Source organism: Orcinus orca, chromosome 19, assembly GCF_937001465.1.
Source record: "Orcinus orca chromosome 19, mOrcOrc1.1, whole genome shotgun sequence".
NCBI lineage: Eukaryota > Metazoa > Chordata > Mammalia > Artiodactyla > Delphinidae > Orcinus > Orcinus orca.
In genome coordinates this window covers 7,142,666-7,167,057 of record NC_064577.1, presented here as the reverse complement: position 1 = coordinate 7,167,057, position 24,392 = coordinate 7,142,666, and the positions used below count along the sequence as shown (strand labels likewise).

The 24,392-nt window shown below is 44.9% G+C and overlaps 1 protein-coding gene across 8 annotated transcripts in view; it reads right to left on the bottom strand.

Annotated features, from left to right (window-relative positions):
* VPS53 (VPS53 subunit of GARP complex) overlaps window positions 1–24,392 on the bottom strand; it is a 138,010-nt gene that overhangs the window by 12,232 nt on the left and 101,386 nt on the right. For 6 of the 8 annotated variants that reach the window (XR_007473479.1, XR_007473478.1, XR_007473475.1 and 3 more), the window contains 5 exons: window positions 20,794–20,942; window positions 16,706–16,775; window positions 3,938–4,075; window positions 2,104–2,208; window positions 918–1,639 (listed from right to left, as the gene is read on the bottom strand). Coding sequence is in view for 2 of the 8 variants with exons in the window: in XM_004267078.3 (XP_004267126.1) it covers window positions 1,469–1,639; window positions 2,104–2,208; window positions 3,938–4,075; window positions 16,706–16,775; window positions 20,794–20,942 (633 nt within the window). In the remaining 6 variants the exon portion in view is untranslated. Of the gene's footprint in view, window positions 1–49; window positions 1,640–2,103; window positions 2,209–3,937; window positions 4,076–12,497; window positions 12,564–16,705; window positions 16,776–20,793; window positions 20,943–24,392 lie in introns of those variants that run through there. The other 2 variants (XM_004267078.3, XM_033423297.2) reach the window with 2 other exon arrangements.

Sequence of the window (24,392 nt, the reverse complement as noted above, 5' to 3'; positions counted from 1 at the left end):
CTGCCATGGTCCCTACCACCAACACAAATTCAAAACTCAAGCTGCTGGCTATCAGCAAAAAGAAAAACCTTTACCGTTTGGGCACCAGCTCAGTTATACAGTAATTACACTTGCTTAGAGTCAGAAAGAACATACATTTATGAAAATGTGCAACAGGAACCCTTCAATAAAGCAAACTTCTGTTACAATGGTTCTTCACAAGAAGTAAGCGTTATAATCCCCTATGGAACTTTTAAACCTAGATGCTGGGCCCCACTCCAGACCTAATTGATTCACAATCTCCATACATCTGTACTTGTAAAAAAAAAAAAAAAAAAAAAAAGAGCCCCAGGTGATTCTGATGCAGACCCCCCCAGATGAGAAACATGCTCTGTCTGTACAGGGCGCACACAGGGCATGCAGCGCCCATCGACAAGACACTTAACGTAACTCCTACTGACTTCTGCCGGCTCCTGGAGCTCACTGACAGTGTAATAAATCAAGAAGGCAACTTCCCCGGCTGTGACCACCACCCGGGGCGCAAAACAGCAGCTTGACATCTCAATGCCGTCATGGAGACTTCCAGAAAATGACTCCTCATGATGAAACACAAAGAGAAGTGTGGATCTGTAAACACTGAGAGTGACAAGAACCAGGTGTGGGAGTCCACTGGGTTTCCAGCTCCCAGGCCGAGGACAGATGGCTGAAGTGGCTGTTTGGAGATGGGTCCATCATCCCTTCTTTCAAGAGTGGGAAGAGAATGTTAACCTCAATTAGCTCGGGCTGGATAACCTTACCAGAGCCACACCATGGCTGTCTGGGCAGAGTGAAATCTATCGACTGAGCTGCCCACGTGTCCCCCCAGCCCCTTCCCTGCCCTTCCAGCGCTTTTCTTATTTAGCCGGCTTTCCCTACTAGGGCTTAGCTAAAGGCCACACCTCTTTCTTCCGTCACACCTGTAATCTTCCAGTTCATAACTTGGGCCCTAGAGCCAAGCCCAGACGACATCTCTTAAGGGTCCGGCCGCAGAGGGAACCTCACACGGCTGCATGTGGAGGAAGGGGTGAGTTCCAGGCTTTCTCACCCACGGTGCTGGGATAGAAGCATGGAAAGGAACAGGACCACATGCCAGAGGGTGTGACTGCGGGGGTGAGGCTACAGAGTCAGCGACAACTGGACCAGTCGGGGGCAGCCCGGGACCAGCAAGTGAAGCACACGGAACCTTCACCCCCAGCTGCCTCTGCTGCAGGAATCAGGGACCATCTTGACTGCCTTTTTATAATCTGGCTGTTACCCGTCTTCTCCGATTAGGACAGGAATTAAGACAGGACATGGGAGAAACATGTGAATGACCCAAACGCCCCAGCAAGTTTCAAGACTGATGATCTGAGAGTCGGGGAAGCACAGGAGAGGTGGGGGGCTTCCGGAGATCTGGGTGCTGGTGGGGGGGGCTGTCACTGGCTGGGGGAAAAGTGCCCCTTGGACGCTCCTACAGTCTCTTTTTAATTAGTTTCTCCAGTTTGCGGATGCGAGATGACTCCTGTTCTGGAGTTGGAGCCAGGAGGGACAGAGAGCTGGAGCCTTCGGGCCCTGAGGGCGGCGCGGGGAGCCTCTGGCGGAAGAGATCCAGCATGCTGCTCTGCTCGCTCCTTTTCAGCCCCTGAGGTGGAGAGAGAAAGGAGGGTGACGTCAGCTCTGTCCCGAAGGGCCCGAGGGCAAGCGCAGCAGCTGGTATTCACTGGGCTGAGGATTAAGGCTTTCTTCAGGGAGATACCAGCCCTGGGTAGCAGCCTGGGAGAGAATCAGAGGAAGAGGCAATAGGAGAGGAGGGAGAAGGGGCTGAGAGGGCGGAGGACAGGCGGCAGGATGCGCGAGGGTAGCCTCCTCTCCACTGCAGTCCCGCTGAGCCTGGCTCTCTGCTGGGCGTCAGGGTGCCGTCAGAACGGGGACACTCACAGGCCCCGGTTCTTCCTCCTCCTTAAAAGGCTTCTGGGAGTTGGGTGTGCAGCCCGGGCCAGGCATGGGCACTTTGAGAAAGCTCCCGGGGGCCAATATCCCATCCCCCAGTTAACCACCGAGCGTGAGAAGAAGGTGCCCGGGGACAAAACAAAACGCGGAGCCAACCTTCATGTCCAGGATCTTCTGGAAGGTTTCTGTGTTGCAGTCCGTCAGGAGTTTGATGTAGTTGTCCACAAACACCACCAACGGCTCGTGAGGGGCCATCACGACCTACCGAGGGAGAGAGACGAGAGTAGGCCTGCCGGGAACACTCACGATCGGAGACCGAGGATTATCTTTCCTCATTTGCAGGCCGATCACAAAACGGACTCTGCACGATCTTCTTAGGTGGCAGCAGCAGCTGCAAACCCAGAAATGTCCTGACAGTCTGTTTCATCTCGACGTTCAGTTAGAGCAATGCTTCCTAAATTTCCTAAATCATAAATGTAACCTGGATTGCTTCTTAAGTACACCTTCCTATGTCCCTCCTCTGAAGGTTCTAATTCAGAGGGCCTGGGGGGAGTCCCAAGTGACTTTTTAAATATCAGGACCACGGGAAACACTGCTGCAGGGTCCCCTGTTTGAGACATTTCGTAGGTTCGTGGTACCTGCTCCTTCTGTCCTGATGTATCACTGTTCCCGAAAGATGGCCTCAAAAGGCACTGAATTAAGTGCATTTTCTCAAAAACAAAACCCCTAGAACAGCCTCACTCTTTTCAAGACTTCAGATCTGGAACTTCATTTAACTACGTCCAATTCATGTACCAACAGCAGGAAAGCAATGGCATCGCAACCCTCACATTCACTGCCATTTGGTTTTCAGTGTGGCATCTGATCTCCTTCCTCCGGCAGACTGTTTTTTTTTTCCTCCAGAGGCAACCATTGCTTCAATTTTCTTTTTTTTTAATTTTAAAAAATTATTTAATTAATTAATTTTTTGGCTGTGTCGGGTCTTAGTCGCGGCACGCAGGATCTTTTTTTGCGACGCACGGGCTTCTCTCTAGTTGTGGCGCGCGGGCTGCAGAGCAAGCAGGCTCAGTAGCTGTGGCGCGCGGGCCAGCAGACTGCTTTTGTTTTGAATTTCTGAGCATATGACTCAGACTGGCAAGGAGTATGCACTCAGAAGTTCTCTCTAAACCCTGCTCTCCACCCTGCTGAGTAAACCAGCTAGGGAAGAAATGGATTAGCCTGCTTCCGGTTTCCTCAGGCCAAAGCCTGAGGTCTGTGTGGGCCCCTCACCTGCTCCCACCCATGTCAGGGCCTGCCGTTACTTTTCACTCCTCCATCATTCGAGTCATTCTGTTTGGAGACAGACCTGAAGGGCCTGCAGGCCCTGGCCTTCTAAGAGCATCCCCTGACAGTTCCGTTTTTTCTCCAGCCTTCTCTCCCCTCCCCAACAGGCCCCCTTTCCCCTTGACACATCCAGATGGAAATCATATGCAGGAGCTCAAGGCTTCAGACGTTCTCAGCATCATCACCCCATGTATATTTTATTAAACGGGGCTTTAGAAAACCCATTTGCTGATTAGAATCAGTTATGCAACATCTGTTCAGAGTTCCTATAAAGTGGCAGAGTTCAGAGTGCCAAAGAGGCTTACGTGGACCTGAGTAACTGATAGCTGGGCCAGAAATTCCTGCTAAGAAGCAGAGAGATCCCTGACTTAGACGCTGATTCACAGTGACAGCGCCACCCAACCTCCAATCTTGGTCAAATCTTATTACAAGAGAATTCCACTATGATGAAGAATTCATTTGTCAGATAGAATTACTGACCCCCCAGTAACAGTGCACTGACTTTCAACAATATCTGATGAGGCCAAAGTCTGTGGACAATCTTTTAGGACTGATGGGCATAGGTCCTAACCTGTGCTTTCAAAGACTAGTACTCAGTACTCCTTGGAATAAACAATCAGATAACCAGGCCCTTTAACCGAAACCCCGAGGAAGACACAAGCCCCACCTTGAGGATCATCTCCGCTCGGGTCATGCCTTTCACCACGATCTTTGTGTAACTGGCTGGGGCTTTCCTCACCACCTGAGAGCCGATGGAAGGCAGATCGAGCAGGACCATCTTCAGGGAGTGGGTGTCCAGCAGCAGCTGAGGGAAAAGAGCAGAATAGAACCAGCCACTTCACAGGGACACGATACCTGGTGTACGCACACTGATTAATAACACTTTCCTGATTTTAAATGTAATACGTTCTCATGAATGAATGAACAAACATAAAAGGAAAAACATGAGTTATAATTACTATGACCCAGGAAAAAATAATAAGATGTCACAGTTCAGTGTGGTATCATTCCCACCAGCTTGTGTGTGTGTATAACATGCTAGAGTTATACTGTATAGACAGTTTTACGACCTGGTTTTTCCACTTAATACATGAAGTTTTTTGAATTCTATTTTCCCATCTTGGCAGTCTTTAAAAAAAAAATCATGATTTTTAATGGCTATACAGTACTCTATGGCGTGTGTGTGTGTGTAACTTTAATATTTTTAACCATTCCCCTACACTTTGTTTCTAGATTTTTATTATTATAAATAACGAATACTGTAATGAACAGCTGTGTAGATATAATTCTAGGTCTATCAGCGGCATTTCCTTAGGAGACAGTCTTTGGGACAGATGAAAGGACAAGGGCATTTGGGAGGCTCCTCTCACACATCCTGAGCTGCTTTCTGAATGGAATGTACCTATTTACACAGTGCGACCGCACCCACATCAGCACTGAAAACTGCCATAAAAATTTTGCGTATTCAACAGGCAAAACATGGTAATTCTGCGCTGCTCTATTGTGGATTTCTCTGGATACCAGTGAGGATGTAGGAGATTAAATCAAATTTAAACATCAGTATCTTGGCAACAAACTGTCTTTTTCTTTCTTTTTTTTTTGGTTCTCTTGGATAGCAATTATTTGGAAGGCTATCAGCTTTCCTGATTGCCCACCAACTGCAGGCACAGAAATGGCATATATACACTGGCCTGTTCAGACAGCGTAGGAGGATGGAATCACATGCCCACCAACCAGACAAAGGTAGCAGTAGGGTGACAGTCTCACTACTGCAACTCTGATGGTCAATCTTACGTTCAGGACAGGGCTTGCTGTATCTACCACTGCCTGCTCCTCTCAGAAAGCTTTTCATAATTATATCAAGCAGGGGTGGAATGGTATCCCTTCAGGCCCTAGGACACCCTGAATTCTCTCATTCTCCCTGTACTTTGCTATGGACAGGAGAATTAACGACTAAAGATAAGACAAACTCATTAATGAGAAACACCATTAACTTAATGGACATGGTGATTATAATTTTGACAATGGTACAAAAATTTGGAGAAGCCATCAATGTTTTACTTGGGATAACACAGAGGGAAATATTGCTCTCAAAAAATGGTGAGGTATTGAAACAGACTGATTCTGAAGTTTATATGGAGAGACAAAAGACCCAGAATAGCGAACGCAATATTAAAGAAGAACAAAGCTGGAGGACTGATCCTACCCAACTTCCAGACTTATAATAAAGCTACAGTAGGGACTTCCCTGGTGGCCCAGTGGTTAAGACTCCACACTCCCAATGCAGGGGGCCTGGGTTCGATCCCTGGTCAGGGAACTAGATCCCACGTGCCACAGCTAAGAGCCCGCATGCCACAACTAAAAGATCCCGCATGCCACAACTAAAGATCCTGCATGCTGCAATGAAGATCCCGCACATGGCAACGAAGATCCTGTGTGCCACAACTAAGACCAAGTGCAGCCAAATATATAAATAAATATAAAATAAAGCTATAGTAATCAAGACAGTTTAGTACTGGTGAAAGAATAGACAAATAGATCAACTGAGAAGAAAAAGCCCAGAAACAAATCCACACAAATATAGTCAACTGATCATTCACAAAGGAGCAAAGGCAATTCAATGGAACAAAGACAGTCTTTCCAACAAATGGCGCTGGAACAGCTGGACATCTATGTTCAAAAAATAAAAGGAAATCTAGACACAGACCTTACACCCTTCACAAAAACTAAATCAAAATGGATTACAGACCTAAATGTAAAACACAAAACTATAAAACTCCTTGAAGATAACATAGGAGAAAACCTAGATGACCTTGGGTACGGTGATGACTTTTTAGATATAACACCAAAGATATGATCTGTGAAAGAAATAATTGATAAACTGGACTTCATTAAAATGAAAAGCTTTTGCTATCCAAAAGACAATGTCAAGGGAATGAGAAGACAAGCCACAGACTGGGAGAAAATATTTGCAAAAGATACACCTTATAAAGGACTGTTATCTAAAATATACAAAGCTTTTTAAGAAAAACTCAACAATAAGAAAACAAGCAACCCAACTAAAAAATGGGCCCAAGAGCTTAACAGATACCTCATCAAAGAAGATATATAGATGACAAATAAGCATTTGAAAAGATGCTCCATATCATTTGTCATCAGGGAAATGCAAATTAAAACAGCAACAAGATACAACTATACATCTATTAGAATGGCTAAAATCTGGAACACTGACAACATCAAATGCTGGTGAGGATGCAGAGCAACAGAACTCTCATTAGTTGCTGGTGGAAATGCAAAATGTTACAGCCACTTTGGAAGACGGTTTGGTGGCTTCTTATATTAAAACTAAACATACTCTAACCATACAATCTAGCAATCATGCTACTCGTTATTTGTCTAGAATTGAAAACTTATGTTCACACGAAAACCTGTACATGGATGTTTTTAACAGCTTTATTCATAATTGCCAAAACTTGGAAGCAAACAAGATAACCTTCAGTAGCTGAATGGAGAAACTGTGGCACACCCAGACAATGGATTATTACTTAGTGCTAAAAAGAAATGAGCTATCAAGATATGAAGGAACCTTAGGGACAACTAAGTCCACGCGCCACAACTACTGAGCCTGTGCTCCAGAACCCACCAGCCACAACCACTGAGCCTGCGCCACAACTACTGAAGCCCACGTGCCTAAAGCCCGTGCTCCGCAACAGGAGAAGCCACCGCAACGAGAAGCCCACGCACTACAATGAAGAGTAGGCCCCACTCGCCGCAACTAGAGAAAGCCAGTGCGCAGCAACAAAGACCCAACGCAGCCACAAAAAAAAAAGATATGAAGGAAACTTAAATGCACATGACTAAGTGAAAAGGCCAATTTGAAAAGGCTACATATTGTGCATGACCCATAACACAGCACTCATATCCTTTAGAGAAATTCTTGCCTATGTAAAAAAAACAAACAAAAAAAACCGTTCCCTGCATCCATGTTTGTAAAAGCAGAAGACTGGAAACAACCTAAATGCTCATCAACGGTAGAATGGATAAACAAATGGTGGCATATTCATGCAATGGAATATGATATTTTAGTTAAAATGAGTGAACTCAAACAACCTATAACAACATAGATAAATCTCAGAAAACATTATGTTGGGCAAAAAAAGCAAGTGGGGGGCTTCCCTGGTGGCACAGTGGTTGAGAATCTGCCTGCCAATGCAGGGGACACGGGTTCGAGCCCTGGTCTGGGAAGATCCCAAATGCCGCGGAGCAACTAGGCCCGTGAGCCACAATTACTGAGCCTGCGCATCTGGAGCTCGTGGTCCGCAACAAGAGAGGCCGCGATAGTGAGAGGCCCGCGCACCGCGATGAAGAGTGGCCCCCCGCTCGCTGCAACTAGAGAAAGCCCTCACACAGAAACGAAGACCCAACACAGCCAAAAATAAATAAAGAAAGAAAGAAGCTTTCATTTTAAAAAAAAAAGCAAGTGGGGAATGATATGTATAGTACCATTTGTATAAAGTTTAAAAATATGCAAAACAAAATTATATATCTTTTGTGAATAGATCCACATGTAACATATCAAAACATATACGGGAATGATAAAAATCAAAATCAGAATAGTGATTACCTCTGGGCATGTAGGGAGGCGAGAGGAAGGGTGGGGTCCAGGGGGGACTTCAGCCATAACTGTAATGATTTACTTTATATAAAAAACATCTAAAGCAAATGTGGGAACATGTTAAGATCTGACTAAGCTGAGTGGGAAGCTGATATTCTTGACATTATTTTCTCTACTTTTATTAACTGAAACTATGTCTTTTTCTTCTTCTTCTTTTTTTCCCACACTATGTTATTTGAGGCCTAGTGAGGATTCAACTTTATCTTCCATACAGCAAAATTTCAGAGCCTTGTCAAAATCAAAGGCATGTCTTGGCATTATTTGCTAGCAGGAAAAAAAAAGATCAATGATCATTTAAAAACTTATGGGGATACTTCCTGTTTTTTCCGTACTTTCTATTTCCCAGAGATATATTATATGCATAAATAATTGTACAGTCTTAAGCGACAGGAAGAGCTTTGAATGAGCCAGACATAACTCTCTAGTGTCTCTCGTATTTTGAGAGATAGGACTTTTTCAATTCCCAGCCAGTCACAATAAAATTTTGTCCTCACCAACAGCTGTACAGATGGAAATCTTCGTCTCAGGTTTTACCGGAAGTAATGCAGTCAGAAAAGGTGGGAGCTAGTCTGATAGGCTTAGCAGCTGTCTGTGGGCAATGAAGGTGAAAGGCCCCATTTATCATGAAAATCTGCTGGCTTTCATCTTTGAAAATAGCTGAAAGTTCATCCCCTTAGGCATGAGGCATTGGGCAAGAGGTGGCCATCCACCAAATTTGTTTGAGCCTCAGAGATAAATTTTGGGGTGGTGTGGCTCATGTTCTTGATGGGCTACTGGGGTGCAGATCTGGCCAGCATGCAATGCCTGGGAAGCGTCATCACCCAGCAGTGGAAAGCTCTGACGGGTTTACTTCTTAAAGAGCCCCTACAACTCTTGGGGGTCATCATGACTATCACAGTGATGGAAACCTTGAGTAGACAAGATAAAAGGCCCACTGCTAGAAGGTAAAGGACCATATATACAACGCTAAGTTTCAATGAGGTGACACAGAAGAGACAGTTCCAGATATGAAGAATGGATGGACCAAGGTGAGGACATGCCTAGTTTCTTTCCTCTTTTCTTTTTTTTAAAATTTAGGTGTAACTTTCATACAGTAAACTACACAAAGACCAAGTACATAGCTTGATAAACTATTACATATATATACACCTATTGCCTCATTAAAGATATGGGACATTTCTCCATCGACAGAAGAATGGATAAAGAGATGTGGCGTATAAGATGTTACTGAAAAACCCGAACGAACTTTTTGGCCAACACACACACACACACACACACACACACACACACGCACGCACGCACGCACGCACGCACGCACGCACGCACGCAAAATGGAATACTACTCAGCCATAAAAAGAATGAAATAATGCCATTTGCAGCAACATGGATGGACCTAGAGATTATCATACTAAGTGAGGTAAGTCAGACAGAGAAAGACAAATATCATATGATATCACTTATATTTGGAATCTAAATGAAATGATACAAATGAACTTATTTACAAAACAGAATCAGACTCACAGACACAGAAAACAAACTTATGGTTACCAAAGGGGAAAGGGCAGGGGGATAAATTAGGAGTTTGGGATTAGCAGATACACACTACTATATATAAAATAGATGAACAATAAGGTTCTACTATATAGCACAGGGAACTATATTCAATATCTTGTAATAACCTATAATGGAAAAGAGTATGAAAAAGAATATACATATATGTAACTGAATCACTCTGCTGTACACCAGAAACTAATACAATATTGTAAATCAACTATACTTCAATTTTAAAAAAATTAAAAAAAAAAAAAGGATATGAGACATTTCTTGCATCCCAGAAGGCTCCCTCAGGTTCTCTTCCAGTCAACGCTCTCCCTTCCTTCCTAACAAAGATGACCACTCTTCTGCCCTCTGTCACTCAGGATTCGTCTACTGCTCATTAACGTGCTATGAACATTCTTGTACATGCCTTTGGTGGCCATACACCCTTATTTCTCTGGGGTGGCATCTACGCAGAATTGCCGGTTCAAGGAGTAAGCATATGTTTAGCTTTAGTACAGACTGCCAGATAGTTTTCCAATTTGGTTGTGCTGATTTCCATTCCTACCAGCGATGCATGAAAGTTCCAGTTGCTTCACATCTTCACCAACACTTGGTATCGTTGGCCTTTTTAATTTTAGCCATTCTAATATCATTGTGACTTTAATTTATATTTCCCTGGATGATTAATATGCTTTTTGGCTTTTTTGGTGAGCCTCCTTCTGAAGTGCCTATTCAAATCTTTTGTCATTTTTCTACTGGTTGATCATCTTTTTCTAATTGATTTGTTGAGGGGTTTTTTTAAGTAATTTTTTCAACTTTATTGAGGAATAATTGACAAATATACTTTAACTGCATATACTAAAAGTGTACAAGGTGATTATTTGACATGCATATATATTGTGCAATGATAACCAAGATCAAGATAGTTAACTCTCCTTTTGTGTATGTGGTAAGAATGCTTACGATCTACTCTCAGCAAATTTCAAGTATATCATACCACATTATTAATTACAGTCACCATGCTGTACATTAGGTCCTTAGAACTTATCTTAGAACTGAAATTGTGTACCCTTTGACCTACATCTCCCCATTTCCCCCTTCCCCCAGCCCCTGGCAACTAACATTCTATTCCCTGTTTCTATGAAATTGTTTTTTTTTTTTTCCTTTTAAGATTCCACATATAAGTGATATGTTAAGAGATTTTTAAAAGTATATACTTAGAATATGAGTACGTCGTTACATATATTGCAAATATCATCTGCTACTCTGGCTTGTCTTTTGAGAAAAAGAAGTCCTTAATTTTAAGTACTCCAAATAATCTCTTCTTTTATGATTGGTACTTTTTTTTTTTTTTTTTATGATTGGTACTTTTAATGTTTTGTTAAGGAATCTTTGCCTAACCCACAGTCATAAAAATATTCTCTTATTATCTTCCAGAAGTTTTGTTGTCTTATCTTTCACTTTCAGAGCTATAATCCACCTGGAATTGATTTTTTAAAAACTGAGATACAATATACCATAAAATTCACCTTTTAAAAGTGTACCATTCAGTTCCAGACATCTCAACACACCACAAATAAATTCCATACCCATTAGCGATCACATCTCTTTTCCTCCTCTCCTCCACCCCTTGCCAACCATTAGTGTACTTTCTGTCTTGTGGATTTGCCTGTTCTGGACATTCCATATAAATGGAATCATACATTATGTGACCTTTTGTCTGTGGCTTCTTTCACTTAGCGTAACGTTCTCAAGGTTCATCTATGTTGTAGCATGTGTAAGTATTTCACTTCTATTTAGAGCTGAATAATATTCCCTTGTAAGATTAAACCATTTTCTTTATCCATTCATCAACTGATGGGCATTTGAGTTGTTTCTCCTTTTTGGCTATTATGAATAACGCTGCTTTGAACAACGCTGCACAAGTGTTTGCGTGAACATACTTTTCCAGTTCTTTTGGGTTTCTATCTAGGAGTGGAATTGCTGGGTTACATGGGAACTCTATGTTTAACATTGTGAGAAACTGCCAAACTGTTTCCCAAAATGGCTGCAGCATTTTCCATTTCCAGTGTACGAGGGTTCTAATTTCTCCACATCCTTGCTGGAACTGACTTTCCTATGTGGTGTGTGGTTAAGGTCAAGATTAATTTTTTTTCCACGTGGATATTCAATTACTCAGCACTGTTTACTGAGAAGACCATCCCTTCCCAACTGAATTAGTGCCGTTTTAGTCATAAATCAAGTGTCTATGTATGTGTGGGTCTATTTCTGAACTTGACTCTGTTCTGTTGGCCCATTTGTCCCTGTGTGCTTAATTACTTCAGCATTAAAATAAGTCTTGGTATCCTGACGTTTAAATCCTCCAACTCTCTGCTCTTTCTTTAGAGTTATTTTAGCTATTCTTGGTCTCTGCACTTCCATCCAACTTTTAGAATCAACTTATCAATTCCCATTCACACCCACATCCACCCCACCCCTACTGGGATTTTACTGTATCTAGAGGTTAATGTTGGAAGAATTGATATTTTAAAAATAGTGAGTCCTGGGCTTCCCTCGTGGCGCAGCAGTTGAGAGTCCGCCTGCCGATGCAGGGGACACGGGTTCGTGCCCCTGTCCGGGAAGATCCCACGTGCCGCGGAGCGGCTGGGCCCGTGAGCCATGGCCGCTGAGCCTGCGCGTCCGGAGCCTGTTGCTCCACAATGGGAGAGGCCACAACAGTGAGAGGCCCACATACCGCAAAAATAAATAAATAAATAAATAAAAATATTCAGTCCTTTAATACATGAACATGAGCTTTCCTGACATTTTAAAGGTCTTCTTTAATGTCTCTTAATATTGTATCATTTTCTGTGTAAAAGACTAGCACACTTTTTAATAGACTTATTCCTAGCTATTTAAGGTCTCCTAACGCTACTGTATATGGTTTCATTAAAAATTTTTCATTTTAAATTGTTTGTTGCTGTTATATGCAAATATTAAAAATAATTTAAATACTGACCTTATATCTCACACCCCTACTAAACTTATATTCTAATAGTTTGTAGATTCTCTTGGATATTGTCATTCACAATCACGTTCTCTGTGAAATGTGAAAAATGACAGTTTTGTTTCTTCCATTCTAATCTGTGTACCTTTTATTTCTTTAAAACTTCCTTTTATTTTTTGTCTTATTGTTCTGGCTAGGACTTCAAGGGCAATGTGGGATAGAAATGGTGACAGCAGACATCCTTGTCTTGTTCCTAATGTCAAGAGAAAATCTTTCTATATTTGACCATTAAGTGTGATGTTTATGGCAATACTGTTTTTCATTAACTGATTCATTTCTTTCATGAGCTGGCTCGGTCTCCCCATCTCCAGGACCCTGGCGACCCTGCCAATGCTTGTAAACCCCTGTGGAGAATGGCCGTGCCTGTCTCTTTGTGTGGCACAAAGGAGGACCCTTTTGACTGGGTGACAGAAGAGGCTTCAAGCTCTCAGTGGGAAGGAGGGCCTCATAAAAATCAAGACGGGCCAGAGCTTAATGAGACAGAGAAAAGTGAGCAGTTGGGTAGTTAAGAGATTCAAAAAGGTCTTTAGGGACTTCCCTGGTGGCGCAGTGGTTAAGAATCCACCTGCCGACGCAGGGGGACATGGGTTCGAGCCCTGGTCCGGGAAGATCCCACATGCCGCAGAGCAACTAAGCTCGTGCTCCACAACTACTGAGCCCGCGTGCCACGACTTGCCACAGCTACTGAAGCCCGTGCGCCTAGAGCCCGTGCTCCGCAACAAAGAGAAGCCACCGAAATGAGAAGCCCGCGCACCGCAACGAAGAGTAGACCCCGCTCGCCACAACTAGAGAAAACCCGTGCGCAGCAACGAAGACCCAACGCAGCCAAAAATAAATAAATAAATGAATGAATAGAAAGAAATGTAGATGTTTAAAAAAAAATCACGTTATTTAAAAACTAAATAAATAAATTTATTTTAAAAAAAGTCAATATGGTCAAAATGTGGTAATATGTATGATGGAATACTGTTCAGCCTTAAAAAGAAGGAAATTCTGAAGCATACTAACATGAAGAAACCCTGAAAGCACACTGAGTGAAATAAGCCAGACACAAATGGACAGATACTGTATGATTCCACTTCTAGGAGGTCCCTCGAGCAGTCATATTCATAGCGATAGAAAGGAGAATGGTGGCTGCCAGCAGCTGGGGCCGGAGGGCTGGGGAGCTAGTGTTTAATGGGAAGGGAGTTTCAGTTTGGGATGATGAAAAAGGTCTGGAAGTGGATGGTGGATGTTTGCACAACAATGTGAATATACTTAATACTAGGAACTGTACACTTAAAATGGTTAAAATGTTAAATTTTATGTTATGTATGTTTTACCACAATAAAAAAAGTCAATATGGTATATAAAGATAATTCAAAGGAAAATATTTATGGATCTAAAATATTCTGAGCAATATAGTTCATGTCTATATTTCATAGACATGAACTATATTGCTCAAAATATTTTATTTTTATTTTTTTAAGATTTTTTTTTTTAATATTTACTTATTTATTTGGTTGCCCTGCGTCTCAGTTGCAGCAGGTGGGCTCCTTAGTTGAGGCATGCAAACTCTTAGTTGTGGCATGCTTGTGGGGTCTAGTTCCCTGACCAGGGATCAAACCCGGGCCCCCTGCATTGGGAGCGCAGAGTCTTAACCACTGCGCCACCAGGGAAGTCCCCTCAAAATATTTTAGATCCACAATACAATAGATCTAGAAGGAGGTGTGTGGAGAGTCTGATTCAGGGCTCTTATTTAAACATGAGGAAACTGAGTCCAGAGCAAGGAAGCAACTGCTCGTGATCACAGGGACCATTAAAAGCAGAGCGGGGACTGGACCCCAAGTTTTAGGGTCCTTTTCCCAACACTACGATGTGCTGCTTCCTCTCTGGTAAGTAGTTTATGCAAATGGATTCCTTTTTTTTTTTTTTAATAAATTTATTTATTTATTTTTGGCTGCGTTGGGTCTTCGTTGCTGCACGTGGGCTTTCTCTACTTGCGGCGGGCGGGGGCTACTCTTCGTTGCGGTGCACGGGTTTCTCGTTGCAGTGGCTTCTCTTGTTGCGGAGCATGGGCTCTAGGCACGCGGGCCTCAGTAGTTGTGGCATGTGGGCTCAGCAGTTGTGGTTCGTGGGCTCTAGAGCGCAGGCTCAGCAGTTGTGGCTCACAGGCTTAGCTGCTCCGCGACATATGAGATCTTCCCAGACCAGGGCCCGAACCCGTGTCCCCTGTATTGGCAGGTGGATTCTTAACCACTGCGCCACCAGGGAAGTCCCTGGATTCCTTTTCTACTGTGTGCTCGGTCATAGATACTGTGGCCAAAAGACTAATTAATGACCCTGCAAATCCCACAAGACTCTCTGAAAATCACAAACTAGAAAGAAGCATTACAAATACTGGTGTGGTTCAGTTCCACGTGCCCTTGCAATTGCTCAAGTGGACTCTGGGGCCCAAAGAGAAAGAATTTACTTTATACAGTAATCAGGAAGAGAATCAAGAGCAGGAAAATGTCTCCTTTCCCATTTTTGGCACAAGTATTAAAGTGTAGTCTAAATTTAGGATCTAGTACTTCTGTGGCAAAGCAGAGGCATCTGAGATTAGGCCTCAGTCTTTGCTTTGACTCTCACAGCTTTCGTTAAAGTTTGGATTACAGCCGCTGCAAGACTTGCAGCAGAATCTGTGTTTGTTTTTTTTTTTTTTCCCCGGTACGCGGTCCTCTCACTGTTGTGGCCTCTCCTATTGCGGAGCACAGGCTCTGGACGCGCAGGCTCAGCGGCCATGGCTCACGGGCCCAGCCGCTCCGCGGCATGTGGGATCTTCCCGGACCGGGGCACGAACCCGTGTCCCCTGCATTGGCAGGCAGACTCTCAACCACTGCGTCACCAGGGAAGCCCGGTTCCTATGGTTTTGCTGCCTGATTGATCACGCCTCCAGCTCCATGACTGCTTGGGTTTCTAAGGCCAGATACTCAGGGCAAGAACGGACCCAAGCTAAACCTGAACTTCACGTGGGAATCCTCCAAGGGCCACATTGCCTTTAGTTCTCACCCACGGCCTCCCCCAGGCTGGGCCTGTTGAGATCTATGCTCTCCTGTCACCCACTCCTATTTGTCTGGGGTCTGAGAAAGTAAAACACCAGTTTCACAGATGGTTTTCTCATCCGCATCTCAAAGCAGAAGTAAATACTGGCCAAATTGATATATTTCTGAAGGTGCGGGCTTTCAAGTCTGAGCTGATTATTTTAACATTCTTTTAAAGAAGAGAAAATCTGAGGAAAATAGATATGACATTGGGTTCATGTGACAATATGAAAATATCATGCTACTGGACACTAAATGAGCTTGTAAGGCCTGGGCAGAGCTGCAAACTCATGGAAACATGCTCCCAGTGAGTCAACTTTGTGTTCCAGTGGCTTCATCAAGTCTAGAGACAGAAACCTAGTAACTGAGAATCTAAAGCTTCTCTCAGACACACAGAGAGCAATCACTCAGCGTCCTCTCCTATCACACACAAAAGTGAACAGAGTGGATTCCCGATAAACATGAGTTAATGAAACTGGGCGTGCTGGGGCATTATTCTGCTGTTTCCCGAGGACAGAATTCGTCCTGTGTTTATGACATGCAAGAGGTAAGAATTTCCAAACACTGAAATTCTACACTCAGACACAGTTGGTCAGTGTCTGAACCCACGCAACCTCCCAGGAAGTTTGCTGAGACAGTACTTCTGACTCTGCTAAGCTGGTCAGCCAGACAGCCCGCGGCAAGCATCAACTAGATGTTTCTATGTGGGGAGATGGGCATTGACAGTGGAAACAAACTATCAGTAGTAACAGCTGGCATTTGCTGAGGGCTTCTCATATGCCTGACATCGGGTCAAGCACTTCAGTGCATTATCTTGTTTAATCTTCACAACCACCCTGTGAGGCGCTGCTGTGAGTATCCCCATTTTATAGCTGAAGAAACTACAGCCCTGGAAGGTTAAGCAACTTGTCTAAGGACAAACACCTTAGGAGGTACTCAATGAAAATGTTTTCAATAAATGGATGAATAATTTAAGCTGCCAGGTCATCATTCTGTCCTCAAACAGGGAAATCAGTGACTTTACTTCTCCACAGCAGCTCTGTACTAGGAAGTTACACAGTTTGATCTACGACAAAAGCCATAAGGAACAGTCCTATCCCAGTTCCGTCTTACCTGTTCTGCTCCCACCATGCTAATTGGCTTGCACTTGAAGAGGTGGGTGATGAACTTGGGAATGAAGGAGCTGTGGATAAAAAAGAAGTGACAAATTAGGCTTATATTCTCTTTGGTAAAGAACTGCAGAAACATTTCTTCTTTTTTTAAGGCCCCACTTCCTTCTACAAGAAAACTGAGAATTAAAGTAGACACTACTGTGGCCTACAAGCATCCACCCTTTTTCTTTCTAACTATAGCCCTGGTTTTATTTAGGTAAATCTGGCCTTGGGATGCTGGGGAGAAGCTGATCCCTCCTGAACTACAGGCAGAGCCTGGGGTCCCTTGGTGACTGTTGTTGGTACTGACGTGGCTTGTGATCCAGGCCAGCTGGAGGGAAGGACTTCATTGCACGGCTGGGGCGAGGCTCTCTTCTTCTTTAGGGTATTCGTGTGTTTGGATTTAACATCTAGAGCTAACGTTTTACCACTGTTCTAAGGATGAAGCCAGGCCCAAGGAGAGGAGGGTAAGTAAAGAGCCTGGGTCCTTAATGACATTGCTGAACCACTGAGGCAGTCATCTTTGGATCTCTCCTATCTCTGGACTCTGGACTTATATGAAATAAAAAAATTCACCTCTGTTTAGGTCAGTCTGAGTCAGGGCTTCTATGACTAGTAGCTGAAAACATCCTAATAGATAAAGATAGTCGAATACACATGAGGTAGTTATGCGATCTTAAATGCAAAAAAATAGGAAATAAATGCTAAGGGAGTAACTGTCAGATCAGGGAACAAAATACATGATCTCCAAAAAGTTTACTGGGGACTGAAGGGCAACCTGGGCCAGGTAGATTGATGATGCTTGTTCGGGGAAAGGGAGAATATGATTTTAATAGGCCAGGAGGGCTTTTTAGAAAAAAAACTGCAGAGGCCTGTGTAGGGAAGGCTGAGTGGTACTGGTGCAGAACAGAAGATGTGGGAACCAGAAATGCCTATAATCAGGCCAGATTCAGAGTGAGCTGACCAGGAGAACACAGGGCCCACGACGAAGGGAGGACCATGGCAATAAAGGGCTTGGAGGTCGAGGTAAAGCCTGGCCAGCCTCTCCCTCTCCTCACTCTCCAAATGCTGCTCTCAGGCTTGCGCTCGCCACGCTCTGCTCTCTCCACATCTCTCCCAGAATGCGTGTGCCCACTCTGCTATCCAGTGGCCTACTGGACATCCCACTGGCATGGCACCAGTACCTCGACCCCAGCATATCCAAGACTCAGCCCCACCCCAAAACCAGGCTCAGGGGACTGGATCTCCTCTGCCCAGTCATCCAAGTCAGAAACCGTACCCTTGCCCTCAACTCCACAATCCAATCAGTTCCCAGCTCTTCCCTGAAGGCCCACACCCACCCCTCCTGACCATGCCCCTGCCGCTGCCCTTCTTTCTCACTAGAGCTCTTTCAGTTGCTTCCTAACTGGTCTCCTAGCCTTCGGCCTTACCATTTCTCATCCACCAGCTGCCGAAGAAATTTGTCAATATTTCAGATGCAAACATGACCAAGACGCTCCCCTGATTACAATTCTTGCGATGGCTGCAGACAGGCCTTCCTTCACTGTCTTGACTCTCTCTCCCCAGCCCCATCTTGCTAAGCCCTGGTGCGCTGTGCTTCAAGTGGGCTGGGCCACTTGCAGATCCTGCGACTCTGTAGAGGCTGTCTGATGCCTCTGTGCACTTGCTCACGCTGCTCCCTCTGCCTGGAACGCCCTTCTCCACGGCCTTGCAGGTCAGTGCACACATGTCTCCCGGACTCTGCTCAAGGCCAGCTTTCCTATGAAGCCTTTCCTCAGTCACCTCCACCATACTCTGCAGAGTTCACAGACCTCTAGCCTAATACGTAACCTACTCTGTTACACTTATTTGCTTACACGTCTACTTCCCTCCACTTGACCGTAAGGCAAATGCAGACAGGGACCACGTCTACTAAGCCAAAGCACTTAACTCTGCATCTGGAACACAGCAGGCGCTCAACTGACTGCACGCTGAATAAATAACAAATAATAATGGTAACAGCTAACACTTTTTAAATGTCAGCATGGTACCAGCACTTTACCAGGACGTTTTTAACACTTCTGATTTTATCCCTCCAACCACTAGTAAGAGATCTATCATCTCCATGACTGAATGGAGGAGGATCAGCTGAGTGGATGAGGGAAGTCGCTTATGGTTCAAACAGTAGTTTCAATCAGCGGGGTGATCCTGATGTCTAAACAGGAGAGACTGTGGTTGCTTCAGAGACCCAGTGGAGGCAAAAGGAAACACCTAAGGCTTTGCATTAGTGAGATGAGAAGGGAAGTTAAAAGGAAAGAGATGTCAGCTCCAGATATCAGGTCTACGGGAATGCCTGCCGATTGATCAGGAGGGGGTGAGGACAAGGGCCTATGCGGAAGGGACCCTTCGGGCTCTAAACCAGAGCCAAGTAGTGTGAGATTGCATTACGACCAATGGCAATGACGCACACAGTTTATAACCTAAGTTACTTCACACTAGAGTAGGCTTCGAGCGTGCCCTTGAACTGGCTCTGTGTGCTAGACTGTAGGGGTGGGTGGGGAAGATACAGGGACCAGGGACATGTCTGTGTGGGAAGAGCTCCAGCAACGTGACGGGTAACTGCCAGAGGCTCCTCCAGGCCGTTGCCGTGGTGGCAGTTATCGCTCTTGGCTGCAGAAGGGTTTTCTCACAGCCCCCATCTGCGGGTTCTGGCCTTCAGCTGGGAGTTTATAATGATGAGAGGGTACCGGGGATTAAATGAGAAAACCACTTTTTAGATCACAGGTTAAACTTTTCCAGATGTGAGAGGTGGGCATCCTCTCCCCAGCTCACCCAATATGGGCTTAGTAATGAAAGCAAAGGGCTCTGAGAGAATGTGAGGCGGACGCCGGGACTGGGTAAGTAAGTGGACCCCTGACTCACTTTAACATTGGCTCCATCAGACCCCCGTGCATCGCACTGGAGGTTCTTGGCCACGGCCAATTTTTATAGAGACGCTGTTTCTACCCGGGGTTACGCGGAGTGTCACAGAGTGATTTACCAGCAACGCTTTCAACACGCGCTAAGGAGCACCCAGAGAGTGGAGGGGTGTCAGCTCCTGGCCCACCCGCCGCCCCGCACATGTCAATGCCTCCCGGGAGAGGCCACGCGCGCCTTTCCTGACAAACTGGGAACTGAAGCTTACGCCACAAGCCACTCCGTAACTGTTGCTCCTTAGGGATTCATTTGTGAGAGAAAGCCTTAATTGAACACAAACTGGGAGAGATCTGGGGAAGACAGAAACTTGGAGCCCTAAATCACCCTTTGGGACTTGGATGAGAACAACCTAAATTCAGTAGCTGGGACTGGGCCCATCTTCCTGAGGCCCTTGCCTGCGAAGTCTGCCAAAACGCTTGTTTGATACTTGGTCAGAGGAGGTACTGACCCTCCACGGTGTCCGGTCTCCAGAGAAACAGTGCTATAGCCAGATGCTGACTGTCGAGGGACCAAACCATTTCCCCTCTTTAAAACAAGCCAGAAATGGCCACACAGGAGGACGTGGCAGGAAGACACGCAGTGCAGTGTTCACTCCACCTACTTGGCAATGGACTGGCTCCCTGACTTGCTCTCCCCGATTTCTAGTACCTTCCCTGGGCTCATGCATGTCCACAAGTGGATATATTCCAGCAGCCACAGTAACGAGTGCTATGAGGAAGGAGTAAGACAAGGCTCAAAAGAAACAACCCATGGTTCCTACCCTTAAAAAGCTTATCATCTAGCTGGAGACACAAAATACATACATGAAATGTTGAAAAATACTTTTCATTACCCAAACCTGGGGGCAGGCAGGGGTGTCATTATGTCCACGTAATTCGAATGACAGGCGCTCCCCGCTCACTTCTGTCTGTCTTAATGAGGATGACTGTGTGGCTGCTACTGTTCTTTAGGACTTTAAGTAGCCAATTTAGTTTACTATGCTTCTCTGGGGTACAAAGAAATTAGCTGGACGGCGGGGACCCCTGGATCGGGCGCATGCTGGTGGTCAGCATGGCATTCAGAACAACCCAGTGATGAGGACGTTCTAGGACTTACTTTGCAAATTTAATGCAGAACTGTGTGAAGTATTTCCGCGTGGAAGCCAGGTTGTCACGGATGATGGGGACGTTCTGTTTAATGTGAAGAATGACAGAGGTGACGTAGGGGCTCTGGTCACCAACATGCTCCACATTCTGCCACTGCATCTGAAAATGGAGACAGGGCGGGACAAACCTTTAGGTCCTCTGCTGGAGGATAGCCTTACCTCTTAGCAAGAAAGGGGCAAGGGTGGTGGAAATGAGCCCGTGACTTGCTGTCACGGAGGCTGATTTGTCTTGGGGGGGTTTGTCTCTCCCTGTCTATAGGAGCTAATCATGAATAGAAACAAGTAAGCCCACCTCCTCCCTGACAGTGAAGTGCACCTTTTCCTACCCTGTCCCTCTCAGGCTTGAAACAGCCTTCCCTCCTCATCTAAGTGCCACCTTCTTTCTAAACGAACCCTCACCAGGCAGATGAACTGGATCGTATTCTTCTACGAGCTGCTCCACCTGAAAGGGGCTGTGGGTGGACAGGGGAGGGACGTCTACTTCCGACCAGGCTGGCAGCTTGGGAAACCCGAGAGGTGGCTGGGCCACACGAAAGGAAACCTGGAATGCCCTTCTCTCAGGTACACGGTGAGGAGTTGGGGATTTTTTTTTTTTTTTTGCCATACCCTGCAGCATGTGGGACCTTAGTTCCTCGACCAGGGATTGAACCCGCACCCCCTGCATTGGAAGGCTGAGTCTTAACCACTGGACCGCCAGGGAAGTCCCAAATTGGAGATTTTTTTTTTATTAAAAAAAGGAAATTAGAAACAATATGACCTGTGAGACTTGCTTCAAAATAATCTAGTGCTGGGAGGAGCAGGTGAAACAAGATTAGTGAAGCTGGGTGATGGGTACATGAGGTTCATTATACTGTTTTCTCTATTTTTTCTGAAGTATAGTTGCTGTACAATACAGGTGTATTGTACAGGTGTATAATACAGCAACAGTTACAGGTGTACAATATAGCAACTCACAACTTTTAAAAGGTATAGCTGATTTACAGTGTTGTGCTGGTTTCTGAGTGACTCACAGTTTTGAAACGTGATGCTCCATTTATAGTTATTATAAAATATTGGCTATATCCCCTGTGTTGTACATTATATCCTTGTAGCTTATTTTCTCTGCTTTTTGGTGGCTTATTTCTTCTACTTTTCTGTTTTCTCTACTTTTGTATATAATTGAAAATTTCCATAATCAAACATTAGACTCTTACTCCTAGAGCCTTTGGGGTTCTGTGGGATTTCAATCAAGGGGAAGGAAAGAGGATCTCTGGCAAACACGAGGGGCAGGTCAGAGGTTAAGATAGTGCCGTGGGGAACAGGACAGGGACTGTGTAGATGGCAGGTGCGGGGGAGATGGGCATCACTGAGAAGCCCTGTGTGACCCCTGACCAGGCCATGAACAAACACGAGAGACCTGCTGGGCTTAAGTTCTCACAACCTGAGCAGAACTAGGGAAAATGCTCTGAAAGCATGTACAGTCAAAGGGAGAAAGAAGCAGTGGTGTGATACTGCTTCCGCCTCGGATACACATGGGAGAAGGGAGGTCTTACCAGCTCCCAGCCTGCCCCGCGCTGGGGCTCTGCTGAGTCAGCCTCTCAGAACGGAGCCGGGCTGTCTGATAAAAGGACCCTACGCCAAACACAAACCATGTAACACGTTCACAGAACGAGGGCAGTAGTTCTGAGGCCTTGATGTCTCTGGCAAGAAAATACTATTTTTATAGAGCTCTTGGGGAAAGGAAAAATTCAATCCTGAGAGAACTTGTTTGAAAGAATCATATTGTACGTGGATGATCCCCCAGCTCCTGGGAAGCTCAAATGACTCTATGTTTTACCCGAATGTTTCTTCAAGTCAGCAGATATTTATATCCTGAAAGCTTTCAGTCTGTGCAAGGACAGAACCACGGCAAAGCAGGAAGGCACCTCCGTCTTCATTTTACAGATAAGAAAACCAAGGCCCAGGCACATGAAGTCTTACGCAAGCTTTCATAGTGAGGCTCCAGAAAGAAAAGGGTCTCTAATTCTCTTACTGGGAAAAAAATAAAAATGAAGAATGGAGAGATGGTAGAAAAGTCTAATATGAACTGACTTTATATTCTAATTCTTTGGCTATGTGTAATGTTTTCCTCTTTTTCTTCTATTTTATTCAAGAGGCTTCTCTTCCATCTGATTTTAGAGATGTGACCCATCCAAACAAGGAACATCCTAGGGGGTTTTAAATGAGCGCACAGGGTTGAGGCCAGAATTGGCAGGTGCTGTTAGCACCTACGCTTCATCTTCTGCTCCCAGCTCGGCAGCGGCTCCGGAGCAGCAGGCCCCAGGACGGCACAGTCAACTGGGTAGAGAGCGGGACGCACCACCCCTCCACCCGACGCAAAGCTCGTCCATAGTAATGACCACTGTTTTCCAAGTCGGCAGCAGTTTAGGTTTCAACAGCTCAAAAAGTTCATAAACAATTATCTACGCATAACGGTTCTCCATCGACAGAAGACGACCACAGAGGGAGGTGGTGACATGTCCTGTCATCGGTTCCAAAGCAGCTCCGGGGCAAGACGGAGTGTGCGGCGTGAGTTCAAGTTCCCGCTGGAGAGCTATCTCCTCTTGATCACCACTGGCCACGTCAATACGTGCCCACATTGGGAATCGGTGTGAAAAGACTGGATTTGCCTTAATACTTAAGCCAGTTAGGACTCCACCGGTCAAGTTAAAGGAAGTATTGGCAAAAGTCAAGTAGATTCGCAAGTTTAAATTTAAGTCAGCTTTATGAAGTAAGAAAAGAATTTAAAGTACTGGAAAACAATGAAAGTTGACATTGCTCGGACTATTTTCTAAAAAATGAACAAAATATCGTCAGCGGTGATGCTGTCCAGCCACTGCCTAGGATGGATGCGTTGCCATCACCCATCCCAATGACTTAGGGTTTGGGTTGTAACTCGAATGACCCAATATACCTACATCAGGGCCTACCGTGTGCAGGCTGCTTGGCCTGGCACTTTGCAAACATCATCTCATTACTATTCAGACGTCATCTTCCTCACAGCGGTCTTATTGACGAGGAGACTCAAAAAGCTCAAAGAGGAGAGGTCACCTGCCCAAAGTCACACAGCTAGTCAACAGCAGAGTGGAGGCAGCCCAGGTCCATCTACAGCCCAAGCACTATACGAGGCCACTTCCTAGACACCTGTTAACAAATGATTTAAAACAAAGAAAACAAAGAACAAAGCACTCAACTGGCCCTAGTTCAAGGGGAGCCTAGTTTCTCACGGAGAAGCTAATGAAATACACAGGGATCAAGCAAAGTTCTCTTTCAAAAAGGGACACAAACAGTAGCTTGCACTGGAAGAACAAACATCCTGAAAAGCCATCAGTCGAAGTAAGACTCCAACTTTTTCAGATGAACTTTGCATCTGACCTTTAAAATTTACCCCTCCATACTTCAAGTTTTTCCTTCTGCGCTTTTTGTTTAGAAGGTGGGGTGGGGTTGAATACCACTGGTGCTATATAAACAAGAAAAACAGTTTGCAAAAGAAGCGGTAACTAAGATGTAGGAGTGACAGAAACAGCAAGCA